This window comes from Carcharodon carcharias, chromosome 2 (assembly GCF_017639515.1).
Source record: "Carcharodon carcharias isolate sCarCar2 chromosome 2, sCarCar2.pri, whole genome shotgun sequence".
Taxonomy (NCBI): Eukaryota; Metazoa; Chordata; class Chondrichthyes; order Lamniformes; family Lamnidae; genus Carcharodon; species Carcharodon carcharias.
In genome coordinates, this window is record NC_054468.1 from 43,068,832 (window position 1) to 43,091,773 (window position 22,942).

Consider the following 22,942-nt stretch of genomic DNA (forward strand, 5'->3'; position numbering starts at 1 on the left):
TGAGAGACCTGCCGGCCAATAGAATGGCTGGGAGCTCTTTAGTCCCAGCAGGTCACTGCTGAAATTGCAGGCAGTTCCACCACTCTTAAGAGCCCATATAAGTGTGGGTTTGGGAGCCTTGAGGAGGGGTGGGGTGAGGAAACTGGGTTCAAGAGGCTGGGTGGAAAGTTAAAGGGGCATGACTTTAAATTGTGGGGTGCCTCCATTTAGCCAAGGGGACCCACAAGGAGGCTCTTCTGCCCTCCCCCCGCCCCCTGACATAGCGCATTTTTATGACACAGCGAATGGTAAGGGCTGAACTGTTCAAATCCCGGAGAGAAGCTTGAAACAACTGTCACAGTCCATTCTTGCAATTTGTATGTTTCGAGATGCTGGCTTTGAATTCAGTAGTGATAAGACCACTAAACCTCAAAAGGTTTTTTATACAACTAAATTAAATGTTTGTTAATACAAAAAAAATTGTAAGCACGTACATATGTCTGCAAAATTACTACTATTATAACTACAAAAATCCTCTAATTAACCTGACTCTCGGTTACATCCCCATTAAGGCAACAGTAAAACTCATAGATTTAAAAAGACTCCAGGCAAAGCATGTTTGACCGTATGAATTTAAAATGAGGTTTCAAGCAGACTCATTTGGAGGCGTGCAAGCTGGTTAGATCCTTTTGCTTTTATCTTAGATCTTGAATGCCTCTGCCTTACACAAATTCCTTTCTGTTTATAACTAGCTTTTCCTTTGAATGTAAATTTTCCCTTGTATTACTAGGTTTTTAATTTAACCTCTTCTAACAATAACGTTTTCATCTCACTAATTTTATTAGTAATATAAACACATTGCTTGGCATCTTGTAGCTAGGTGCAAGATTTCACCCATTCTTTTGATTTATATAAAAATACAAGTTTCCCCCCTTGACACCTATGTTTCTAAACTTCCCCATGCTCATCTAATTATCATTTCAAACCTACTTCTTCCTATACATCAAAGCACCCAGTCTAGCTGGTTTTAATCCAATTAACACACACAAGCACACACACACACTAAACGATATTTTAAGAAGTAATTTCCAATAACATTATAGACATTAATCCCCTCATGACATGCATGCAGCTAAAGCTGCCAGGCTTCTCACATGGCATGGGTCTTTGTCTCAGGTAAAATACCACCAGGGACAGGAGGAGGCCCTTAAGTGGCCATTAATTGGCAACTTAACTGCCTCAATAGGTCCTACGGTGGGAAGGCTGCCCAACACCTCCCCGACCCCCATAAAATTTCAGAGTTTGGGGGAAGGCAGTGGGAAGACCACATGCTGGATTTTGTGCTTCCCGATCTCCCCCCACCACCGCCTTCAAACCCATCAACAATGGGGTATGAAATCCAGCCCCATGTTTGTGTCTTACCAGTCAGATTTTAGCTTCTCCGGTTCCAAAACAGTTCTTATCCAAATCACAAGTGATATCCTATGTGAGTGGGTAAAGATAAATTATCACTCCATATGCTTCTCGACTTTTCTGAAGCCCTTGACATGATTGACTACACTCTTCTCTTCCGTTGCCTCTCCACTGTTCCTGCTTGTTAGGATGGCAGTTGCCTGGTTCCATTCTTATCTAGGTTCACCCTCAATGACATCTCTTACCACTCCTGCAACGTTACATGCTGACCTCTGCTATATCATTTGGAAAGGCAGTCAATTTTCACATGCATACTCATGACACCCAGCTCTACCTCACTGCCACCCCTCTCCCTCCGCTACTTCAAAATTACCTGGACTGCTTGTCTGACACCCAGCAATGAATGAGCAGATATTTCCTCCAATTATATTGAAAAGACAGAAGCTATTATCCTTGATCCTTGCCACAAATGCTGTTCTTTACTACCAACTTACCAACTCCATCCCTCTCCCTGGCAACTGTATGAGACTGGACTAGACTATTTGCAACCTTAGTGTCATATTTGATCCGTGATGAGCATCTAACCGCTCATCTGTGCTATTGCTAAGACTGCCTATTTCCACATCTGTCACATTGCCCAACACCACCCATGTGTTGGCTTACTGCTGCCGAAACCCTCACCCATACCTTTGTTACTGTTAGACTTGGCTATTCCAATGCACTCCTCACTGGCCTTCTACGTTCCACCCTCCATGAACATGAGGTCATCCAAAACTCTGCTGCCTGTGTTCTTATTTGCACCAAATTCCGTTCACCCATCACCCCTGTACTTGTTCACTTACATTGGCTCCTGAGTAAGCAAAGTTGCAATTTTGAAAAAAAAACCTCATCCCTCCCTACCTCTAATTTCCTGCAGCCCCATAACACTCTTAAGATCTACACTCAACTAAGTCTGGCCTCTTGAGCATCCTCGATTTTACTTGCTCTATGACTGGTAACTATACCTTCAGCCCCTAAGGCCCTTAGCTGTGGAATTCCACTCCTAAGGATCCCATTTCTCTAATATAAAATAAAAACAGAAACAAAATGCTGGAAAAACTCAGCAGGTCTGACAGCATCTATGGAGAGAGAAACAGAGTTAATGTTTCAAGTCCATATGACTCTTCTTCAGAGCCCACTTCTCTACCAAAGAGGTAAATCCTACCTCTTTGACCAAGCTTCTGGCTATCTGTCTTAATATCCCCTTATGTGGTATAGTGTCAAGTTTTGCTTTATATTGCTCCTGTGAAGCACCTTGGGCATTTCCTTACTTTAAAGGCACTATATAAATACAAGCTGTTGTTTACTGCTATATATTATTAAAGTTTTCCTGGCAACATCAATGTAACATGAGAGATTGATTATACCATTTCTATTCAATTTATCTGAATGCTTTAAATATTTGATGTGACTATTACATCTCGCATATGACAAATATAATTTAGTTAACTTAAGCATTCTAACTTATGCATTTCTTTTTGAGACATTTTGATAGCCAATGAGAGCCTCCAACGTTTTCATAACAAATGAAAAGGCTTTATAATGCATTAGTTCATTTACAACTTGCAGTTGGTTCACGATCACATCAGCAGGCTGAAATCAGCTGATTGCTTTCCTTGTGAAGTTAGAGTTGAAGATCTAGATCCTCTGGTAAATGCACTGAGTTAACCGTCATAGACAGAAGAATCTTTCTCCATGATAAATAACTGGATATTTGTGCCATGAGTCAAAGGAAAGTATATTGCCCAAGTTTCAAAGGAAGTGACTGGTTTTAATGAACGTGGTGATAGTCAATATGAAGTACTTATTCTGAGCTATGGACTGACAGTTTGTATTGCCTGTTGAATTATTAACCCTGGTGCAAGAAAAATTGCTGTGTTTCACTGGAATATAGTTCTTTGACATTTATAAGGGACAGTTGCAATGAGATTCTTCAGATTTCGTTATGTATTATATATGGTAAGTTTTCTTTATAAAATGTGTTTTTATATGAATGGATATTTTAAGTAAAATATTTCAAGACTACAGAATTTCAGATACTGCAATCAGTAGCTTCTGGACTTGCTTTAGTGAATGCAGCTCCTTATAATGTTATTAAGTTTGACTCTAATTATTTATGTGCTGTAACATTTTTTAGCTTAATGTGTTTTATCCCTCAAAGACTATTGCAAACTGTTATTTTTTTTGGTATCTTAAATGGAATATTTACCCAAGGTCTTGGGAACCACTGCCTAGCTAACGGTTGTACATCAGGGCTGTCACCAGGTGCTTCGAAGTTTTCGCAATTGAATGGGAAGATGGCATGGTTATACCAAAACTGCATGTACTCTAATCTGCTTCAATTTACATTAATAGACTGTACAATGAGTAATACTGCAATGATGTGTGAAATTAACTCTCAAGTTTAAAAAAAATAAAATTTTTAAAAAAATTATAAGCAATAACAAAATATCATTTAATTTTTGGTTTATTGTTTTTGGGAATGTTGCCCTCAGCAGTAATTATTTAATGTATGAGCATATAAACCTCAAGTTAGTAAGCACCTTCTTTTCGGTCAGCTTTTGTCACTGAAAGGGTAATTCACAAGTTTTAAAGGATTGTATGCTTCTTAAGTGCATTTTCAGCCTTGGATTACAGCAAATCATTTTACATAGCCATAGTCCCAAATCTTTTAAAGTAAAGGCAGAAAAATGCTGGAAATGCTCAGCAGGTCAGAAGCAGAACCTTTGAAGAAAGAAACAAAGTTAATGCTTAATGTTAACCTTTCATTATACCAGATCTTATTCTATCACTTGTATACTTTGACATTGATACTGTCTAATCTGTAAATTCTGCTCAGAACCCATAAAGGATTGTAGTCTGCCTCAATCCTTAATATGCAGGCCTAACTGTGTTGCAAATTATACCTACCAAATGCAATTGTATACTTTTACTCTATGGTTTTTCCTTAATTTTCTTTTTCTAGGAAATGGAGACTAATTAGTCCAAGGGCTATAAAATCATTACCAACTGTTCTTGCTTGACCTTGCCTGCTTTCTGGAGGAAATACTATATTACTTAGAACAGAGTACGATAGCATGTTGGGCTAATAGTATTACTAACATGCCTAAAAGTTCTTAATGATTGATGAAATGCATTATGTTTCAAGAGCACCAAAGGACCTTGTGAAATAGTAATGAAGCCATAGTTAGGATTAAATGGGGCAATAATATGGGTTTTTGACTCACTGATCCTTGTGGAAATGACAAAAACTGGCAACAGTTTTAATTTTGTCTATTTTTTCCAGACAGTGTGGCTAACCTGATGTTCCATGTGAGATCAGTAAATACTACAATATTTATGGCAGAAATTATGTCCCCTGCATTATTAAATTCTTTTTCAGCATTATCTAAAGACTATTATTATGTGGAAATGAACTGTCAGTCCTTATTATACTTGAACCATGCATCCATCCCAGCTCCTAATCCATAAAGCTTCCATTCCTCAGCCTTGTGCTTGTTGACATACACAATCTATCTCTTTGTCAATGTGTGCACTGCCCAACTCCCTCATCCCCTTCGCATAAGAAACACCATTGTTGGGATGTTCTCTGTCTTCAACTTAAGTGAATCTTTTTTGCTTCACAACTAATCTCCCACTGCTCCTTGCTTAGATCTTACAAATGATTTTTGTGATATTGTGGCTGCACTAAAGTTACAAAGGACATCTGAATGAGTGACTGTAGTTTGTTGGACCTTTTCATCTTTCTCAACTTCCCTGCTGCCTCTTGCAAAAGAATTCTGTATCTTCCTCTATTGTCTCCTGTGCAGATCACCATCTCCATGACATACTCTCACCTGATTACAGTCTTGACCTTTTTGCAATGAAGATATCACATCTCCTGCAACAATTTCTCCCCTTTCCTTGCACTGCTGCGGTTCCTTCCAGGTCTTTCTCATGTGCTGTTCTTTGGCAATATGCAAAAGCATTTGGTCAGTTTTCAAATGTGTTAGTAACAACTAGATTTGTTTCTTAGCCATGGGATTGATGGGAAAGGTTATTAACACACTGTCCACTATCTGAATTAAAACCCGGAAAAGCAAAGCTTTCCCTCAAGTTATTTGGCAAAACTGAAATTGTTTTCTTTGTCTCCCACTGCTTGTAGGCTTGACTCCCATCAAACCCACCAGATACTCCCTTGGGCTCAGTCTGAAGATGTGCAACAATTGTGTAATGCTTGATGTGATCTCGGCTTCCCTTTTTCTCTGTTCTATTACCAGTGTTGCTTTCATCCATCGTTGCATCTTTAGCCATTTCTACTCTCTGCTGAAAGGCTAATAGATACCTTCAGATCATATTCTTTAATATTCATCTAATTGACACCCATTCTTCATGAGCTACAACTTGTTCACAATGCACCTCTGGCACAAAGCCCTGCAGTGCCATCATCCTCACCCTTGCAATACATCAAATTGATTTCGAGGTCCACACTTCGAAATCTGTCCATGTTATCGCCCCGCCATACTTAAGCATTCTCTTCCACCTACATGTACCAAAAAATATAAATTGTGTTTTCATGCTATTACATTTATATAGAATATAAATTCCAAGAACTGTAATTTCATGATCATGTGATTTCAAACATTTCAAAAAATTTTGTAGGATTCTGAATTACTTGGCCTATTTTCATACGCAACACAAATGTCTGGTAGTCTTGTGAGGCCTCAAGGCCAACCCAGGCATACATATCTATAAACCCAGCAAAGGGACTGGAATAGTCACCCTTAACAAGCGCGACTATATCAACAAAATGCATGCCATTCTTAATGATGGGTCCAAATTCTTATCCATTGGACCTGCCCCTCAGTATGACCGGACAACCTTGCTCGAAAGCAAACTAAATAAACGCTTGTTGGACTTGTGTAAGTGCGACGAGCCAGGTGCTTTATATGATAGGATTCGTCCTCATGGCTCACTGTGCCCATGTATGTGTGGGTTGCCCAATACACACAAAAGTGATTCCCCTTCATGCCCTATCTTGTCTACGACTGGTTCTGCACAACATGAATTGGCCAAATGGTTAGCCGACTTACTGTAACCAGTTTTGGGCAAAGTTTCCACATGAGCAGTGAAGGATTTCTTTACATTTATGATAACCATACAAGACTTGAGTACCAATATCAATGCTGTGTCTATGTGCTCATTTGACACTACTAGGCTGTTCACCAAATACCACTCAAGGAAGCCAGAGACATTTGCACTGCAGCACTATATCATGGTGATCTAGACCCACTGCCATTGTGTGATTCAGTATTCATTGAACTTATGAACTCAACTTGCATAGTTGAGTTCAGTTTTAATAACAGCATCTATGCCCAAATGGATGGGTGTTGCCATGAGATTCCCTCAGACCCAGCTCTCACAAATATCTTTGTTGGGTTCCACGAAAAACTCATCTTCAATGGAATGACACCTAACCACCTACCCCTTGTATATTTCCGATATGTAGATGATACATTTGCCAAATTTGAATCTGCAGCTGCATGTAAGAATTTTCTTACATGGGTTAATGGGCTTCATCCTGTTCTCAAACTCACCTTTGAAATGGAGCAGTCAAATGAGCTCCCTTTCCTTGATGTGCTAGTTGAGAATCTGCCAAGGGGTTCTCTACTACCATCTACCACAAACCTACCTTCACTGGCCAATGTACACCTTGTGATTCTTCCAGTTCCATGTGCTATAAGATTGGCCTTATTGGCAATCTCATAAATAGGGGCCAAGCCATTTGCTCACGTTACAAGCTTGATGCTGAAATAGGGTGCATCAATTCCATTCTGTGAGATAATGGCACATCAAATCCATCCTGTGAGATAATGGATAAATGATCGCTGTGTATCACACAGGCTCATGAATGGTCCTAAGGCTGCCAATTTTGGTCTTGAAAAGTGCCCAGTCTACCTCAGATTATCCTAGATGGGTAAGGTATCTCAAAAATTTGAACAATAAGTGAAGCTAAGCTGTTTCATGTTGCTACTATGCAGCAGCAACATGAGAGGTGTTCATCAGTAATAGGATGTTGTCATCAAGCCAAAAAGACATTCTGCCTGTCACTCAAATGAGTAATGTGCTACATTAATTTCAGTGCCAGTGTGATGCTAGGTATGTAGGTCAAAGGTCCCAAAGACTGGCATACCATATCAGACTGTGGCTGTTCGCAGCAGGCAAGGTGCAGACCATACCCAACCAGCTTATGCTTACAAAACTCAAAACACAGTGTCCAACATTAGATGTGATTCCACGATTGAACAACATTTGCTAAATAATCCTGAGTGTGCTAAGAAGTACACTGACAACTAGTTTAAGATTATCAATCAGGCTTGCAGTGTGGCACACTTACGTATGCTAGAAGCTACATATATTAATACTCAAGAGCCCTGTTCTTTGCAGACAGGAAGAACATTTACACACATTACACCTGTTCCAACTGAACAAAATAGGCGACAGCCATTCTCTGGTTCATTCCTCAGGGCAATGCCTTGGTCAGTCAGAATCAACCTGCCTGGTCTGAATTTAAACAAAGCTTGGCAGTTAACTTGTGCATCCTCCATGGCAATGCCTCTACCAATCGTAGAGTCCACTTGCCAATCAATCAGCACTTTCTCCTCATAAAGTATAAATTGTAGTTCCCTTTGCATTTGATATTCTTGCAAATATCCTGATAAGTGCAAGACGAAAGCTTTGACATGTCTTTTTCAGCAGTACTCAAGTTCTGTACTACCAAATAACTATTTCAAGAAGCGTTAGATTTAAATGTAACTTGCAATAAATCCTTGTGTCTGAAAGAACACAAATAAAAATTCCCATGCTACATGTCGACACACCATAGTCCAATTCATAGATTTCATCATAAATCAGATTTAGGATGCACACTTGAAATCCACAGCCCATCTTTTCTCTTTGCAGATACAAATTGGCTGCTGTGTGTTTCCAGCACTTGTGTTTTTTTCAGATTTCCAGCAATTTTGCAATTTTTCATATTCATTATTCTGTTCTGTGCATATCTTTCTGTGACACATCTTTCACACACAGTAGTCCTCCACCTTTTATGCATTCTGTCTTTCCGCCCCCTCTCACTTATCATTTTTCCCCTCTTTAGCACAGTTTCTTAGATTTAAGTATATCGTGTGAATGCATGTTTCAATTATTTAAAAATTGGAATGCCTTTTAATTTTCTTAACACCAGCTTCAAAAAGCGATTCTGGTTGCCTTAGTTCCTGGTACTTTTAACTCCACTGCATTTATAAGTTTGAATATACAGTCAATAATACAAAATTGGTGATTTGGCTAACTATACACATTCATTGATGCTCAGCTTGAATGCATACAACCAAAAAATAGTATAAAGCAATAACAACAATATGCCTTCAGTGGCCTAGGGGGAAAAAAATACATATTGAGCTTATGTTGGTGTCCTGTTGGGATATGCACTGCCTTATTTCTTGACAACTTTAGTGTAGTAAAAATGTAGCACTGCTATTGATAAAGCTAGTGGGCAGTTTGTGATCTAAATTAATCCCCATTTGGCAGGCAAAAGGAAGGATTGCTAAAGTAATTCAGGAGATTTATACAGAGAACCAAAAAAATGTGCCAGAAAAGAGAATTTAAAAGAGAGATTTTGTAATATTCCATTGTAGCTACATGCTGCATAGAAATAAAAAACTGAATACAGGGTTCTGTTTCTTAAGTTAAAAAAAATCATTGTCCACAAGTGTGTTAATAGGGAATCTTCAAATAGAATGATTTGGTATTGTGCAAAACAACAAATTCAACTATAAAATTCTGATACTGAAACCAATTTTCCTTTGACTAAAAAATTACTTTATAAATGCTGAATCTAATTAAAATACTTCATGATAGCATAATGCTTATGGGAATTTTTTTTTTTAAAGTTTCAAAAAGTAGCAAAAATGAACTAAATTTGGATTGTTTCCCAGTAAAGTGTTGTCATTAAAATGTCTTATCTTGTGAGGTCACATCACATTTGTAGCACACCATTTCCTCCTCCATTCCTGTGCTTATTATTATACAGTATGTGTTGTTTCACCTCTGCTACACTTTGCCTGTTTGCACAGGGTAGTAAGAGACAACAAAATATGTGATGTTATACTCTGCACGCGCTGAACTGGAGTATTGCATCCAGTTCTGGGTGGCACACTACAGAAAAGATGTGAAGGCATTTGAGAGAGTGGAGAAAAGATTCACAAGAATGATCCGTAACTGAAGAGGAACTTCAGTTACGTTGATAAATTGGAGAAATGGCTGTTTTTCTTGGAGCAGAGAAGTTTGAGAGGGAATTTGATAGAGGTATTCAAAATCTAGACAGAGTAGATAGGGAAAAATGTTCCCATTGGTGGAAGGATCAAGAACAAGAGGGCACAGATATAAGGTAATTGGCAAAAGAAGCAATATTGACATGAGGAAAAACCTTTTCATGCAGCAAGTGATTATGATGGGGAATGCACTGGCTGAGTGTGTGGTGGAGGCAGGTTGAATTGAGACATTTAAATTGGAATTGGATTGCTATCTGAAAAGGAAGAATGCGCAGGGCTTTGGGGAGAAGGCAGTGGGATGGCACGAGGTAAAATGCTCCTATGGGGAGCTGGAACGGATGCAATGGGCCAAATGCCGCCCTCCTGTCCTGTAACATTTCTGTGATTCTATAACAATTCTCTAACTCTAGCTAGGGGGCTATAACTTAGATGGTGGAAAAACCTCAAAAGGAGAGTGACAAGAAGAAGATATTGAGTTATTTTTCATCAATGTTAGAATGACTGACTTAAAAAATCATGTGAGTGGGAGGCCGACTGTACCAAGTTCAATTGGTAAAGTGTAATCTGTCAGTTAGTTTATACTCTGCCTCGTATAGGTAATGCTGACCGTCATAAGGAAGGAAAAGTAAAAAATTAAATGAAGCTAAACAAAGCAAGTACTTCATTTACAACACTGCAGTGCCCCATTGCGCTTCACAGAAAACTATTATGCTTCTGTAATAATTTGTTTTGAAAAAAATAGAAGCCAGTGTAATTATAATTAAGCTAGCATTGTTTCTTATGAAGATGGCAATCCTTTAGGAACTAAGGCAAAATTTAAACTGATTATTGTAGTAATATTCACTCTGCATGTTTTCCAGACACAGTTTTACAGGTTTATAGGATGACCATGCTACAAACATTAAGTTAAACTATCTTTTGTAAATCATTCTTGTCATGTCAAGTAATTGTTGCTTTTGTATTCGGTTTAAAATCACCTGCTTTAGGACTTTTCCAGCGATGATCCCAAGATAGAATTTAACATCGATGCTGCTAATGGCATAGTCATGGAAGGATATTTATATAAACGAGCCAGCAATGCCTTTAAAACATGGAACCGGTAAGATTAAACTTTGGCTTCAGAATGAAACACTTTCCTGTAATTACTGGCAATCACAGTAAAGAGAAGGACATATGATTGGTATAAAATCATTGATGCAGCATACATTTGCCAGTAGAAACAGGAATCCATTGCATTAACTGATTAAAAACATAAGAATTAAGTTTCATAACCCAATAAAATTATACAGTTACAAGATTTGTTCATATTGAATGTAATTACAGTGTACAGTACAAAATTGTCAAGCATTAGTTTTTTGGCTAAAATTATACTTGACCTTACATTTCATATGAAATTATATGATTTGAAAATTTAAACAAAAGCACTTTATCAAACAGTCTAAGACTGATTTGAAGCTGGGAAATTCTGCATAGCCATCTAGAATCAAAGTGGTACACTCCAGTTGACCTAGCTTGGTTACATACTAATTTGGTTGGAAAATTTGCCAAATAAGAGGAAGTAAACTTCTCCTATTTGGCTTGAATTTGCTTGCATGCAGAGTTTGGCACTGTTGCATTAAAATGGAGTAACTCCCTAAGCATTCAGACTTTCAGTACATAAGGAGCTTCCAAAGATCTTCAGTGAGTGGTAGATTCAAGTTTTCTAGGGCCTGGTTGAGTTTTTCAATTATTGATTCTTTTCTAAGAAGGGCAGCACGGTACATACAAGAACAGAGAGATGGACTGTGTTGGTTTCAGTACTTTTTTGATGATTTTCATAGCGTCAAGTTGCACATCATCAAGATTTACACATGCATTTCTCGTCCATGCTGGTGCACAATAATTCAGTTAATGTAAAAGCAAGATCCAAGGTGTCTCTCTAAAGTAGGTAAGCATCTGTCCCCTATCTGGCCCCAGCTAATTTGTAGATTAAGTTAATACTAGTTTTTATCTTGGCAGCAGTTTTTGTCAGATGTTGACATGAACCTGTTATCCAGAGACACTCCAAAGTAATTTGGAAAGACCTTGTAGCTGAGTTCACTGTGACAGGTGGGACCATTCAAATGCTGCTTCATATGCTGGTGGCTCAATTGAAATGCAGATGTAAGCACTTGGAAGATTTGGGCAAAGTTGCCAGAATTATAACAGTCACCAAGTATTTTTTAAGTCTTCTGTTAATGTGTATTACGCTTGGGCAGAGTTCTCATGTGGATAATAACACAAGATCATCTGTGTATCCAAATTTCCTCAACTGAGTCAGAAGGATATCACTGATGTAAATATTAAAAAGTGATGGTGCCAAGACAGCTCTCGGAAGCCTGTTGTTTAGTGGCTGAAATCTGCTAGTTGTGAGATATACATTGAGTTTGCGGTTGGTGAGCACAACTGTTCGTGGGCCAATGTTTGCAGAATTGTATTCCAGATATTTCCAGCATAGACTGTTCCTCCAAACCATATCAGATGCTTTAAGCAAACCCACAGAAACCACTGCTGTTTTGTGCCCACTATTCAGGCCTAAATCCACATTGCTCCTTTGGGTCATAATCCTCCAAGAGCAACACGAGCCTTTGAAGCTACATCCTTTCCAGGGGTTTGTACAAAACCCCAGTAATGATGCCAGCTGGTATATTTTTGGAGCATCAGCTGATTGAAGGTGGGTGGTAGGGAAACGCTGCTGCTTCTCCTACCCCACAAGCACTGCTATCCCCACTTTGCTTTGATTGTTGAGTTTCCTGAGACCTGGAAAACCCAGCCGCCTCCTGTAAAATTGGCAAACCAGAGGCCATATGCCTCTTCAATATATTTAGTCCAACTCCTGGTGGGTGACCTGGCTACCCACCCCTTGTTCTGCCTCTGGAAAACCTGGAAATGGGTGGGTTGGGTTCAAGGTTTTAAAATTTTCACTTTTGTTTTTGTATACAAAAGAATACTATGAAGAGCTTTGCAAGGTAATTCTGGTTTCTGGAGATCCTGTGACAGACAATATTCTTCAGCACTTAATTTTAAAAAATGTACATGCAAAGCGCATAAACATTACTAATTCTGACTTTATGCCAAGATTTGCTGTTTGTAAGCCTCGCCTCTTCCCCTGTCCCTGTGTAGTGATGTAGTAACAAAGTCCCCCAGATTAATCAATAAAGGAGCCGATTGAAAGGTGACCTGATAGAGGCATACAAGATTGCTAAGGGTATAGAAAGGAATCTGGAATATTACTTCACATTAAACCACAGGACTAACCAGTGGCCACGAATACAAAATAGAGTAAGGTGCCCTTTGGACAAATGACAGGAAATTTTTAAAATGGTATTATCAACATGTCAGGTGAATTTTTTGATAGGGTAGTGGAGCAAAACCTCTTGACTCATCAAAGAAACAACTTGTGCTACAATGGGGGTACATTGTCATCCATGTTTTTCAAATCCTCTTTGGTTTATCTCTGTTACCTACTCCAGCTCGACAGCCCTTCAAGATATCTGTGCTCCTCCATTCCTGGCCTTATACACAAACTTGATTTTCATTGCTTCAGATTCCTTGGCCCTAAGCTGCGGAATTCCCTCCGCAAACCTCTGCACCTCTCTTCTCTTTTAAAAGGCTTCATAAAACCTACCTCTTCAACCAAGCCAACCTTAATGTCTCTTTAATTAGACTAGTGTAAAGTTCTATTTGATAATGGTCCAGTGAAATTCCTTGGGATATTCTACTATGTTAAGGCGCTTTATGTTGTTGTAGCAGCTTCCTGGATAGATGTATTCTAATGAGCCAAATAGTCTTCCTCATCTGTAATTATCATGTGATCTTGTTGCACAATCATTCCTATATTTGTGCATCTCACAAACTCCCAATATCTATACCTACTGAAGCACTGAGGAAAATTTACTTTGTTTTGAATTTCCATGTGTAGTACCATGAGAGATCCACTAGCATGGGGTACATTTGTAGTGGCTGATATTTAGTTTGGAAATGTATATAAGATCAAGTCTTTACATATCTTTATCCAATGGGTTTCTGTTTCCTGTAATACAGTGAAGTCCCGCCGTTTGCAGGGGTTACCTTCCCACAAATTCTTGCAAAAAACTAAATCGCTAACATACTTTATAATGGGAATGAATAGATAGGTTCTATCTAAAATTTGAATGTTAATCGGGTTTTTTCTCTCTCACTGAGAGACTTTCCTGTACTGAAGGCACCAGCTGATCCATTTACCATTACACTCTGTTCTCTCTTCTCTTTCTCCTTATTTATTTTCCTGGTTTTCTTTGCTTTAACATGGCAGAAAACAGAAAGGAAAAAGCATAGTCTGAGACCTGAGCCGATTCCTTTCACTCCACCATTACAGGAAGACGGATGAGAAAGTGGTATTTAAAGGACTAGGCCCCTTTCTCTCCCTCCAATGACCAAGTTATTGACAGCATCAAATTATTGTCCAGTGTGGAGGTAGCTCTTCACCGCCTGTAATCCCGATATTTAACTCCCTTACTCCTCCACTCCCCAACATTTAACTATGGCCAAATCCTGGGGTCCAGTTTATCCGGTGGCCCTTTTTACAGCGCCCCTTTTACTCACTCTCACTCACATTCACACCCTCTCACACACTCCCCCACATCACACTCACACTCATCTCTCTCACTCTCTCACTCTCTCTCTCTCACTGTCTCACTCTCTCTCACACATTACCCCACATCTCTCTCACACTCACTCTCTCTCCCCCTCACTCTCTCTCCCTCAGTCTCTGCCTCATTCTCTCGCACACTCTCTCGCTCTCTCTCTCATACCCCCTCATTCTCTCCCCCACATCTCTCTCGCACACTCTTTCACTCTCACTTTCTTTCACTCTCACTCTCTTTCACTCTCACTCTCTTTCACACTCACACTCTCTGTCCCTCACACTCTCTGTCCCTCACACTCTCTGTCCCTCACACTCTCTGTCCCTCACACTCTCTGTCCCTCACACTCTCTGTCCCTCACACTCTCTGTCCCTCACACTCTGTCACTCACTCTCTGTCACTCACTCTCTGTCACTCACTCTCTGTCACTCACTCTCTGTCACTCACTCTCTGTCCCTCACACTCTCTCACACACTTTCTCACACACTCTCTCACACTGTCCCACTCTGTCTCTCTCTTTCTTACTCTCCCTCACACTTCTTCTTTCTCTCTCTCTCCCTCACACTCTGTTCTTCTGTCTGGCACTCTGTCTGGCACTCTGTCTGGCACTCTGTCTGGCACTCTGTCTCGCTCTCTGTCTCGCTCTCTGTCTCGCTCTCTGTCTCGCTCTCTCTCTCGCACTCTGTCTCTCTCTCGCGCTCTGTCTCTCTCTCGCGCTCTGTCTCTCTCTCGCGCTCTGTCTCTCGCACTCTCTCGCTCTCTCTCGCACTCTCTCGCACTCTCTCGCACTCTCTCGCACTCTCTCGCACTCTCTCGCACTCTCTCGCACTCTCTCGCACTCTCTCGCTCTCTCGCACACTCGCGCTCTCTCACACACTCGTGCTCTCTCACACACTCGCGCCCTCTCACTCTCTCTCGCGCTCTCTCACACTCGCGCTCTCTCACACACTCGCGCTCTCTCACACACTCGCGCTCTCTCACTCTCTCGCGCACTCTCACTCTCTCGCGCACTCTCACACACTCGCGCTCTCTCACACACTCGCGCTCTCTCACACACTCGCGCTCTCTCACACACTCGCGCTCTCTCACACACTCGCGCTCTCTCACACACTCGCGCTCTCTCACACACTCGCGCACTCTCACACTCGCGCACTCTCACACTCGCGCACTCACACACTCGCGCTCTCACACACTCGCGCTCTCTCACTCTCTCTCGCACTCTCTCACTCTCTCTCGCACTCTCTCACTCTCTCGCACTCTCTCACTCTCTCTCGCACTCTCACTCGCGCTCTCTCACACACTCGCGCTCTCTCACACACTCGCGCTCTCTCACACACTCGCGCTCTCTCACACACTCGCGCTCTCTCACACACTCGCGCTCTCTCACACACTCGCGCTCTCTCACACACTCGCGCTCTCTCACACACTCGCACTCACACTCGCACTCTCACACACTCGCACTCTCACACACTCGCACTCTCACGCACTCGCACTCTCTCTCGCACTCGCACTCTCTCTCGCACTCGCACTCTCTCTCGCACTCGCACTCTCTCTCGCACTCTCTCACTCTCTCTCGCACTCTCTCACTCTCTCTCGCACTCTCTCACTCTCTCTCGCACTCTCTCACACACTCGCACTCTCTCACACACTCGCACTCTCTCTCACACTCGCACTCTCTCTCACACTCGCACTCTCGCAATCGCACTCTCACACACTCGCACTCTCACACACTCGCACTCTCACACACTCGCACTCTCACACACTCGCACTCTCACACACTCGCACTCTCACACTCACTCTCTCTCACACTCTCTCTCTCTCACACTCTCTCTCTCTCTCTCTCTCTCTCACACTCTCTCTCGCACTCTCTCTCGCACTCTCTCGCGCTCTCTCGCACTCTCTCGCGCTCTCTCGCACTCTCTCGCACTCTCTCGCACTCTCTCGCACTCTCTCTCACACTCGCACTCTCTCACACACTCGCACTCTCTCACTCGCGCTCTCACACACTCGCGCTCTCACACACTCGCGCTCTCACACACTCGCGCTCTCACACACTCGCGCTCTCACACTCGCACTCTCACACACTCGCACTCTCTCTCACACTCGCACTCTCACACTCGCACTCTCTCACACTCACTCTCACACTCACTCTCTCTCACACTCACTCTCTCTCACACTCTCTCTCTCTCGCACTCTCTCTCGCACTCTCTCTCGCACTCTCTCGCACTCTCTCACACACTCGCACTCTCTCACACACTCGCACTCTCTCACACACTCGCACTCTCTCACACACTCGCACTCTCTCTCACACTCGCACTCTCTCTCACACTCGCACTCTCACACACTCGCACTCTCACACACTCGCACTCTCACACACTCGCACTCTCACACACTCGCACTCACACACTCGCACTCACACACTCGCACTCGCACTCACACACTCGCACTCACACACTCGCACTCACACTCACACACTCGCATTCACACACTCGCACTCACACACTCGCACTCACACTCGCACTCACACACTCGCACTCACACACTCGCACTCACACACTTGCACACACACTCGCACTCACACACTCGCACTCACACACTCGCACTCTCTCTCACACTTGCACTCTCTCACACACTTGCACTCTCACACACTCGCACTCTTTCTCACACTCGCACTCTCTCTCACACTTGCACTCTCTCACACACTCACACTCTCTCACACACTCGCACTCTCTCTCACACTCGCACTCTCTCTCATACTCGCACTCTCTCTCACACTCGCACTCACACACTCGCACTCACACACTCGCACTCTCACACACTCGCACTCTCACACACTCGCACTCTCACACACTCGCACTCTCACACACTCGCACTCTCACACACTCGCACTCTCTCACACACTCGCACTCTCTCACACTCACTCTCTCTCTCACTCTCTCGCACTCTCTCTCGCACTCTCTCTCGCACTCTCTCTCGCACTCTCTCTCGCACTCTCTCTCGCAGTCTCTCACACTCTCTCGCACTCTCTCGCACTCTCTCTCGCACTCTCTCTCACACTCGCACTCTCTCTCACACTCGCACTCTCTCACACACTCGCACTCTCTCACACACTCGCACTCTCACACACTCGCGCTCTCACACACTCGCGCTCTCACACACTCGCGCTCACACACTCGTGCTCTCACACACTCGCGCTCTCTCACACTCGCGCTCTCTCACACTCGCGCTCTCTCACACTCGCGCTCACACACACTCGCGCTCACACACACTCGCGCTCACACACACTCGCGCTCACACACACTCGCGCTCACACACACTCGCACTCACACACACTCGCACTCTCACACTCGCACTCTCTCACACTCGCACTCTCTCTCACTCTCTCTCTCTCACACTCTCTCTCACTCTCTCACACTCACTCACTCTCTCTCGCACTCTCTCACTCTCTCTCGCACTCTCTCACTCTCTCTCGCACTCACTCTCTCTCGCACTCTCTCACTCTCTCTCGCACTCTCACACTCGCACTAACACACTCGCACTCACACACTCGCACTCACACACTCGCACTCACACACTCGCACTCACACACACTCGCTCTCTCACACACTCGCTCTCTCACACACTCGCTCTCTCACACACTCGCACTCTCACACACTCGCACTCTCTCACACACTCGCACTCTCTCACACACTCGCACTCTCTCACACACTCGCACTCTCTCACACACTCGCACTCTCTCACACTCGCGCTCTCTCTCTCACACTCGCGCTCTCTCTCTCACACTCGCGCTCTCTCTCTCACACTCGCGCTCTCTCTCTCACACTCGCGCTCTCTCTCTCACACTCGCGCTCTCTCTCTCACACTCGCGCTCTCTCTCTCACACTCGCGCTCTCTCTCTCACACTCGCGCTCTCTCTCTCACTTGCACGCTCTCTCACTCGCACTCGCACTCTCTCTCACTCGCACTCGCACTCGCACTCGCACTCACACTCTCTCTCTCTCTCACACACTCGCACTCTCTCACACACTCGCACTCTCTCTCACACTCGCACTCTCTCTCACACTCGCACTCTCTCACACACTCGCACTCTCACACACTCGCACTCTCTCACACTCGCACTCTCTCTCACACTCGCACTCTCTCTCACACTCGCACTCACACACTCGCACTCACACACTCGCACTCACACACTCGCACTCACACACTCGCACTCTCACACACTCGCACTCTCACACACTCGCACTCTCACACACTCGCACTCTCACACACTCGCACTCTCACACACTCGCACTCTCACACACTCGCACTCTCACACACTCGCACTCTCTCACACTCACTCTCTCTCACACTCACTCTCTCTCACACTCACTCTCTCTCTCACTCTCTCACACTCGCACTCGCACTCTCTCTCTCTCTCTCACACACAGTCTCTCTCTCTCTCACACTCACACTCTCTCTCTCTCACACTCGCACTCTCTCGCACTCTCTCACACACTCGCACTCTCTCACACACTCGCACTCTCTCACATACTCGCACTCTCTCACACACTCGCACTCTCTCTCACACTCGCACTCTCTCTCACACTCGCACTCTCTCTCACACTCGCACTCTCTCTCACACTCGCACTCGCTCTCACACTCGCACTCTCTCTCACACTCGCACTCTCTCACACACTCGCACTCACACTCGCACTCTCACACACTCGCACTCTCACACACTCGCACTCACACACTCGCACTCTCACACACTCGCACTCTCACACAATCGCACTCTCACACACTCGCACTCTCACACACTCGCACTCTCACACACTCGCACTCTCGCACTCTCTCGCACTCTCGCACTCTCTCTCGCACTCTCGCACTCTCTCTCGCACTCTCTCTCGCACTCTCGCACTCTCTCTCGCACTCTCTCTCGCACTCTCGCACTCTCTCACTCTCTCTCGCACTCTCTCACTCTCTCTCGCACTCTCTCACTCTCTCTCGCACTCTGTCACTCTCGCACTCTCTCACACACTCGCACTCTCTCACACACTCGCACTCTCTCACACACTCGCACTCTCTCTCACACTCGCACTCTCTCACACACTCGCACTCTCTCTCACACTCGCACTCTCTCTCACACTCGCACTCTCTCTCACACTCGCACTCTCACACACTCGCACTCACACACTCACACTCTCACACACTCGCACTCTCACACACTCGCACTCTCACACACTCGCACTCTCACACACTCACATTCTCTCACACACTCGCACTCTCTCACACACTCGCACTCTCTCACACACTCGCACTCTCTCACACACTCGCACTCTCTCACACACTCGCACTCTCTCTCACACTCGCACTCTCTCTTACACACTCACGTCTCTCACTCTCTCTCACACTCTCTGTCCCTCACACTCTCTCTGTCCCTCACACTCTCTCTCTCTCTCACACTCGCGCTCTCTCTCTCACACTCGCGCTCTCTCTCTCACACTCGCGCTCTCTCTCTCACACTCGCGCTCTCTCTCTCACACTCGCGCTCTCTCTCTCACACTCGTGCTCTCTCTCTCACACTCGCGCTCTCTCTCTCACTCGCGCTCTCTCTCTCACACTCGCGCTCTCTCTCTCACACTCGCGCTCTCTCTCTCACACTCGCGCTCTCTCTCTCACACTCGCGCTCTCTCACACACTCGCGCTCTCTCACACACTCGCACTCTCTCACACACTCGCACTCTCTCACACACTCGCACTCTCTCTCACACTCGCACTCTCTCACACTCGCACTCTCTCACACACGCACTCACACACTCGCACTCACACACTCGCACTCACACACTCACTCTCTCTCACACACTCGCACTCTCACACACTCGCACTCTCACACACTCGCACTCTCTCTCACACTCGCACTCTCTCACGCACTCGAACTCTCTCACACACTCGAACTCTCTCACACACTCGCACTCTCTCTCACACTCGCACTCTCTCTCACACTCGCACTCTCTCTCACACTTGCACTCTCGTCTCACACTTGCACTCTCTCTCACACTCGCACTCTCTCTCACACTCGCACTCTCTCTCACACTCGCACTCACACTCGCGCTCTCACACACTCGCGCTCTCACACCCTCGCGCTCTCACACACTCGTGCTCTCACACACTCGCGCTCTAACACACTCGCGCTCTAACACACTCGCGCTCTCACACACTCGCGCTCTCACACACTCGCGCTCTCACACACTCGCGCTCTCACACACTCGCGCTCTCTCACACTCGCACTCACACACACTCGCACTCACACACACTCGCACTCACACACTCGCACTCTCTCACACTCGCACTCTCTCACACTGGCACTCTCTCTCACTCTCTCTCTCACTCTCACTCTCTCTCACACTCTCTCTCGCACTCTCTCACTCTCTCTCGCACTCTCTCACTCTCTCTCGCACTCTCTCACTCTCTCTCGCACTCTCTCACTCTCTCTCGCACTCTCACACACGCACTCTCTCACACACTCGCACTCGCACTCACACACTCGCACTCACACTCGCACTCACACACTCGCACTCACACTCGCACTCACACTCGCACTCACAGTCGCACTCACACTCGCACTCACACACTCGCACTCTCACACACTCGCACTCTCACACACTCGCACTCTCACACACTCGCACTCTCACACACTCGCACTCTTTCTCACACTCGCACTCTTTCTCACACTCGCACTCTCTCTCACACTTGCACTCTCTCACACACTCACACTCTCTCACACACTCGCACTCTCTCTCACACTCGCACTCTCTCTCACACTCGCACTCACACACTCGCACTCACACACTCGCACTCACACACTCGCACTCTCACACACTCGCACTCTCACACACTCGCACTCTCACACACTCGCACTCTCACACACTCGCACTCTCTCACACACTCGCACTCTCTCACACACTCACACTCTCTCTCACACTCACTCTCTCGCACTCTCTCTCTCACACTCACTCTCTCACTCTCTCTCGCACTCTCTCGCACTCTCTCTCGCACTCTCTCGCACTCTCTCTCGCACTCTCTCTCGCACTCTCTCTCGCACTCTCGCACTCTCTCTCGCACTCTCTCTCGCACTCTCTCTCACACTCGCACTCTCTCTCACACTCGCACTCTCTCACACACTCGCACTCTCTCACACACTCGCGCTCTCACACACTCGCGCTCTCACACACTCGCGCTCTCACACACTCGCGCTCTCACACACTCGCGCTCTCACACACTCGCGCTCTCACACACTCGCGCTCTCTCACACTCGCGCTCTCTCACACTCGCGCTCACACACACTCGCGCTCACACACACTCGCACTCACACACACTCGCACTCACACACTCGCACTCTCTCACACCCGCACTCTCTCTCACTCGCACTCTCTCTCTCACACTCTCTCTCACTCTCTCACACTCACTCACTCTCTCTCGCACTCTCTCACTCTCTCTCGCACTCTCTCACTCTCTCTCGCACTCTCTCACTCTCTCTCGCACTCTCACTCTCTCTCGCACTCTCTCACTCTCTCTCGCACTCTCACACTCGCACTCTCACACTCGCACTCACACACTCGCACTCACACACTCGCACTCACACACTCGCACTCACACACACTCGCTCTCTCACACACTCGCACTCACACACTCGCGCTCACACACTCGCGCTCTCACACACTCGCGCTCTCTCACACTCGCGCTCACACACACTCGCGCTCACACACACTCGCACTCACACACACTCGCACTCACACACACTCGCACTCACACACACTCGCACTCACACACACTCGCACTCTCTCACACTCGCACTCTCTCACACTCGCACTCTCTCTCACTCACTCTCTCTCTCACACTCTCTCTCACACTCACTCACTCTCTCGCACTCTCTCACTCTCTCTCGCACTCTCTCACTCTCTCTCGCACTCTCACTCTCTCACTCTCTCTCGCACTCACACACTCGCACTCACACACTCGCACTCACACACTCGCACTCACACACTCGCACTCACACACTCGCACTCACACACTCGCACTCACACACTCGCACTCACACACACTCGCTCTCTCACACACTCGCTCTCACACACTCGCACTCTCACACACTCGCACTCTCTCACACACTCGCACTCTCTCACACACTCGCACTCTCTCACACACTCGCACTCTCTCTCACACTCGCACTCTCTCTCACACTCTCTCTCACACTCACACTCTCTCTCACACTCTCTCACTCTGTCCCACACTCTCTGTCCCTCACACTCTCTCTCTCTCTCTCACACTCGCGCTCTCTCACACTCGCGCTCTCTCTCTCACACTCGCGCTCTCACACTCGCGCTCTCTCTCTCACTCGCACTCTCTCTCACTCGCACTCGCACTCTCTCTCACTCGCACTCACACTCTCTCTCACACACTCGCACTCTCTCACACACTCGCACTCTCTCTCTCTCACACACTCGCACTCTCTCACACTCGCACTCGCACTCTTTCTCTCTCTCTCACTCTCTCTCTCACACTCGCACTCTCTCTCTCTCTCTC

General features: G+C 45.4%; 1 protein-coding gene across 4 annotated transcripts in view; it reads left to right on the top strand.

The window, feature by feature from the left end:
* The window catches only part of LOC121271722 (arf-GAP with coiled-coil, ANK repeat and PH domain-containing protein 2-like), a 229,908-nt gene that overhangs the window by 150,157 nt on the left and 56,809 nt on the right, over nt 1-22,942 (top strand). For all 4 annotated transcript variants that reach the window (XM_041177912.1, XM_041177922.1, XM_041177940.1 and 1 more), the window contains exon 10: nt 10,727-10,839. In XM_041177912.1, the coding sequence (XP_041033846.1) occupies nt 10,727-10,839 (113 nt within the window). The remainder of the gene's footprint in view (nt 1-10,726; nt 10,840-22,942) is intronic.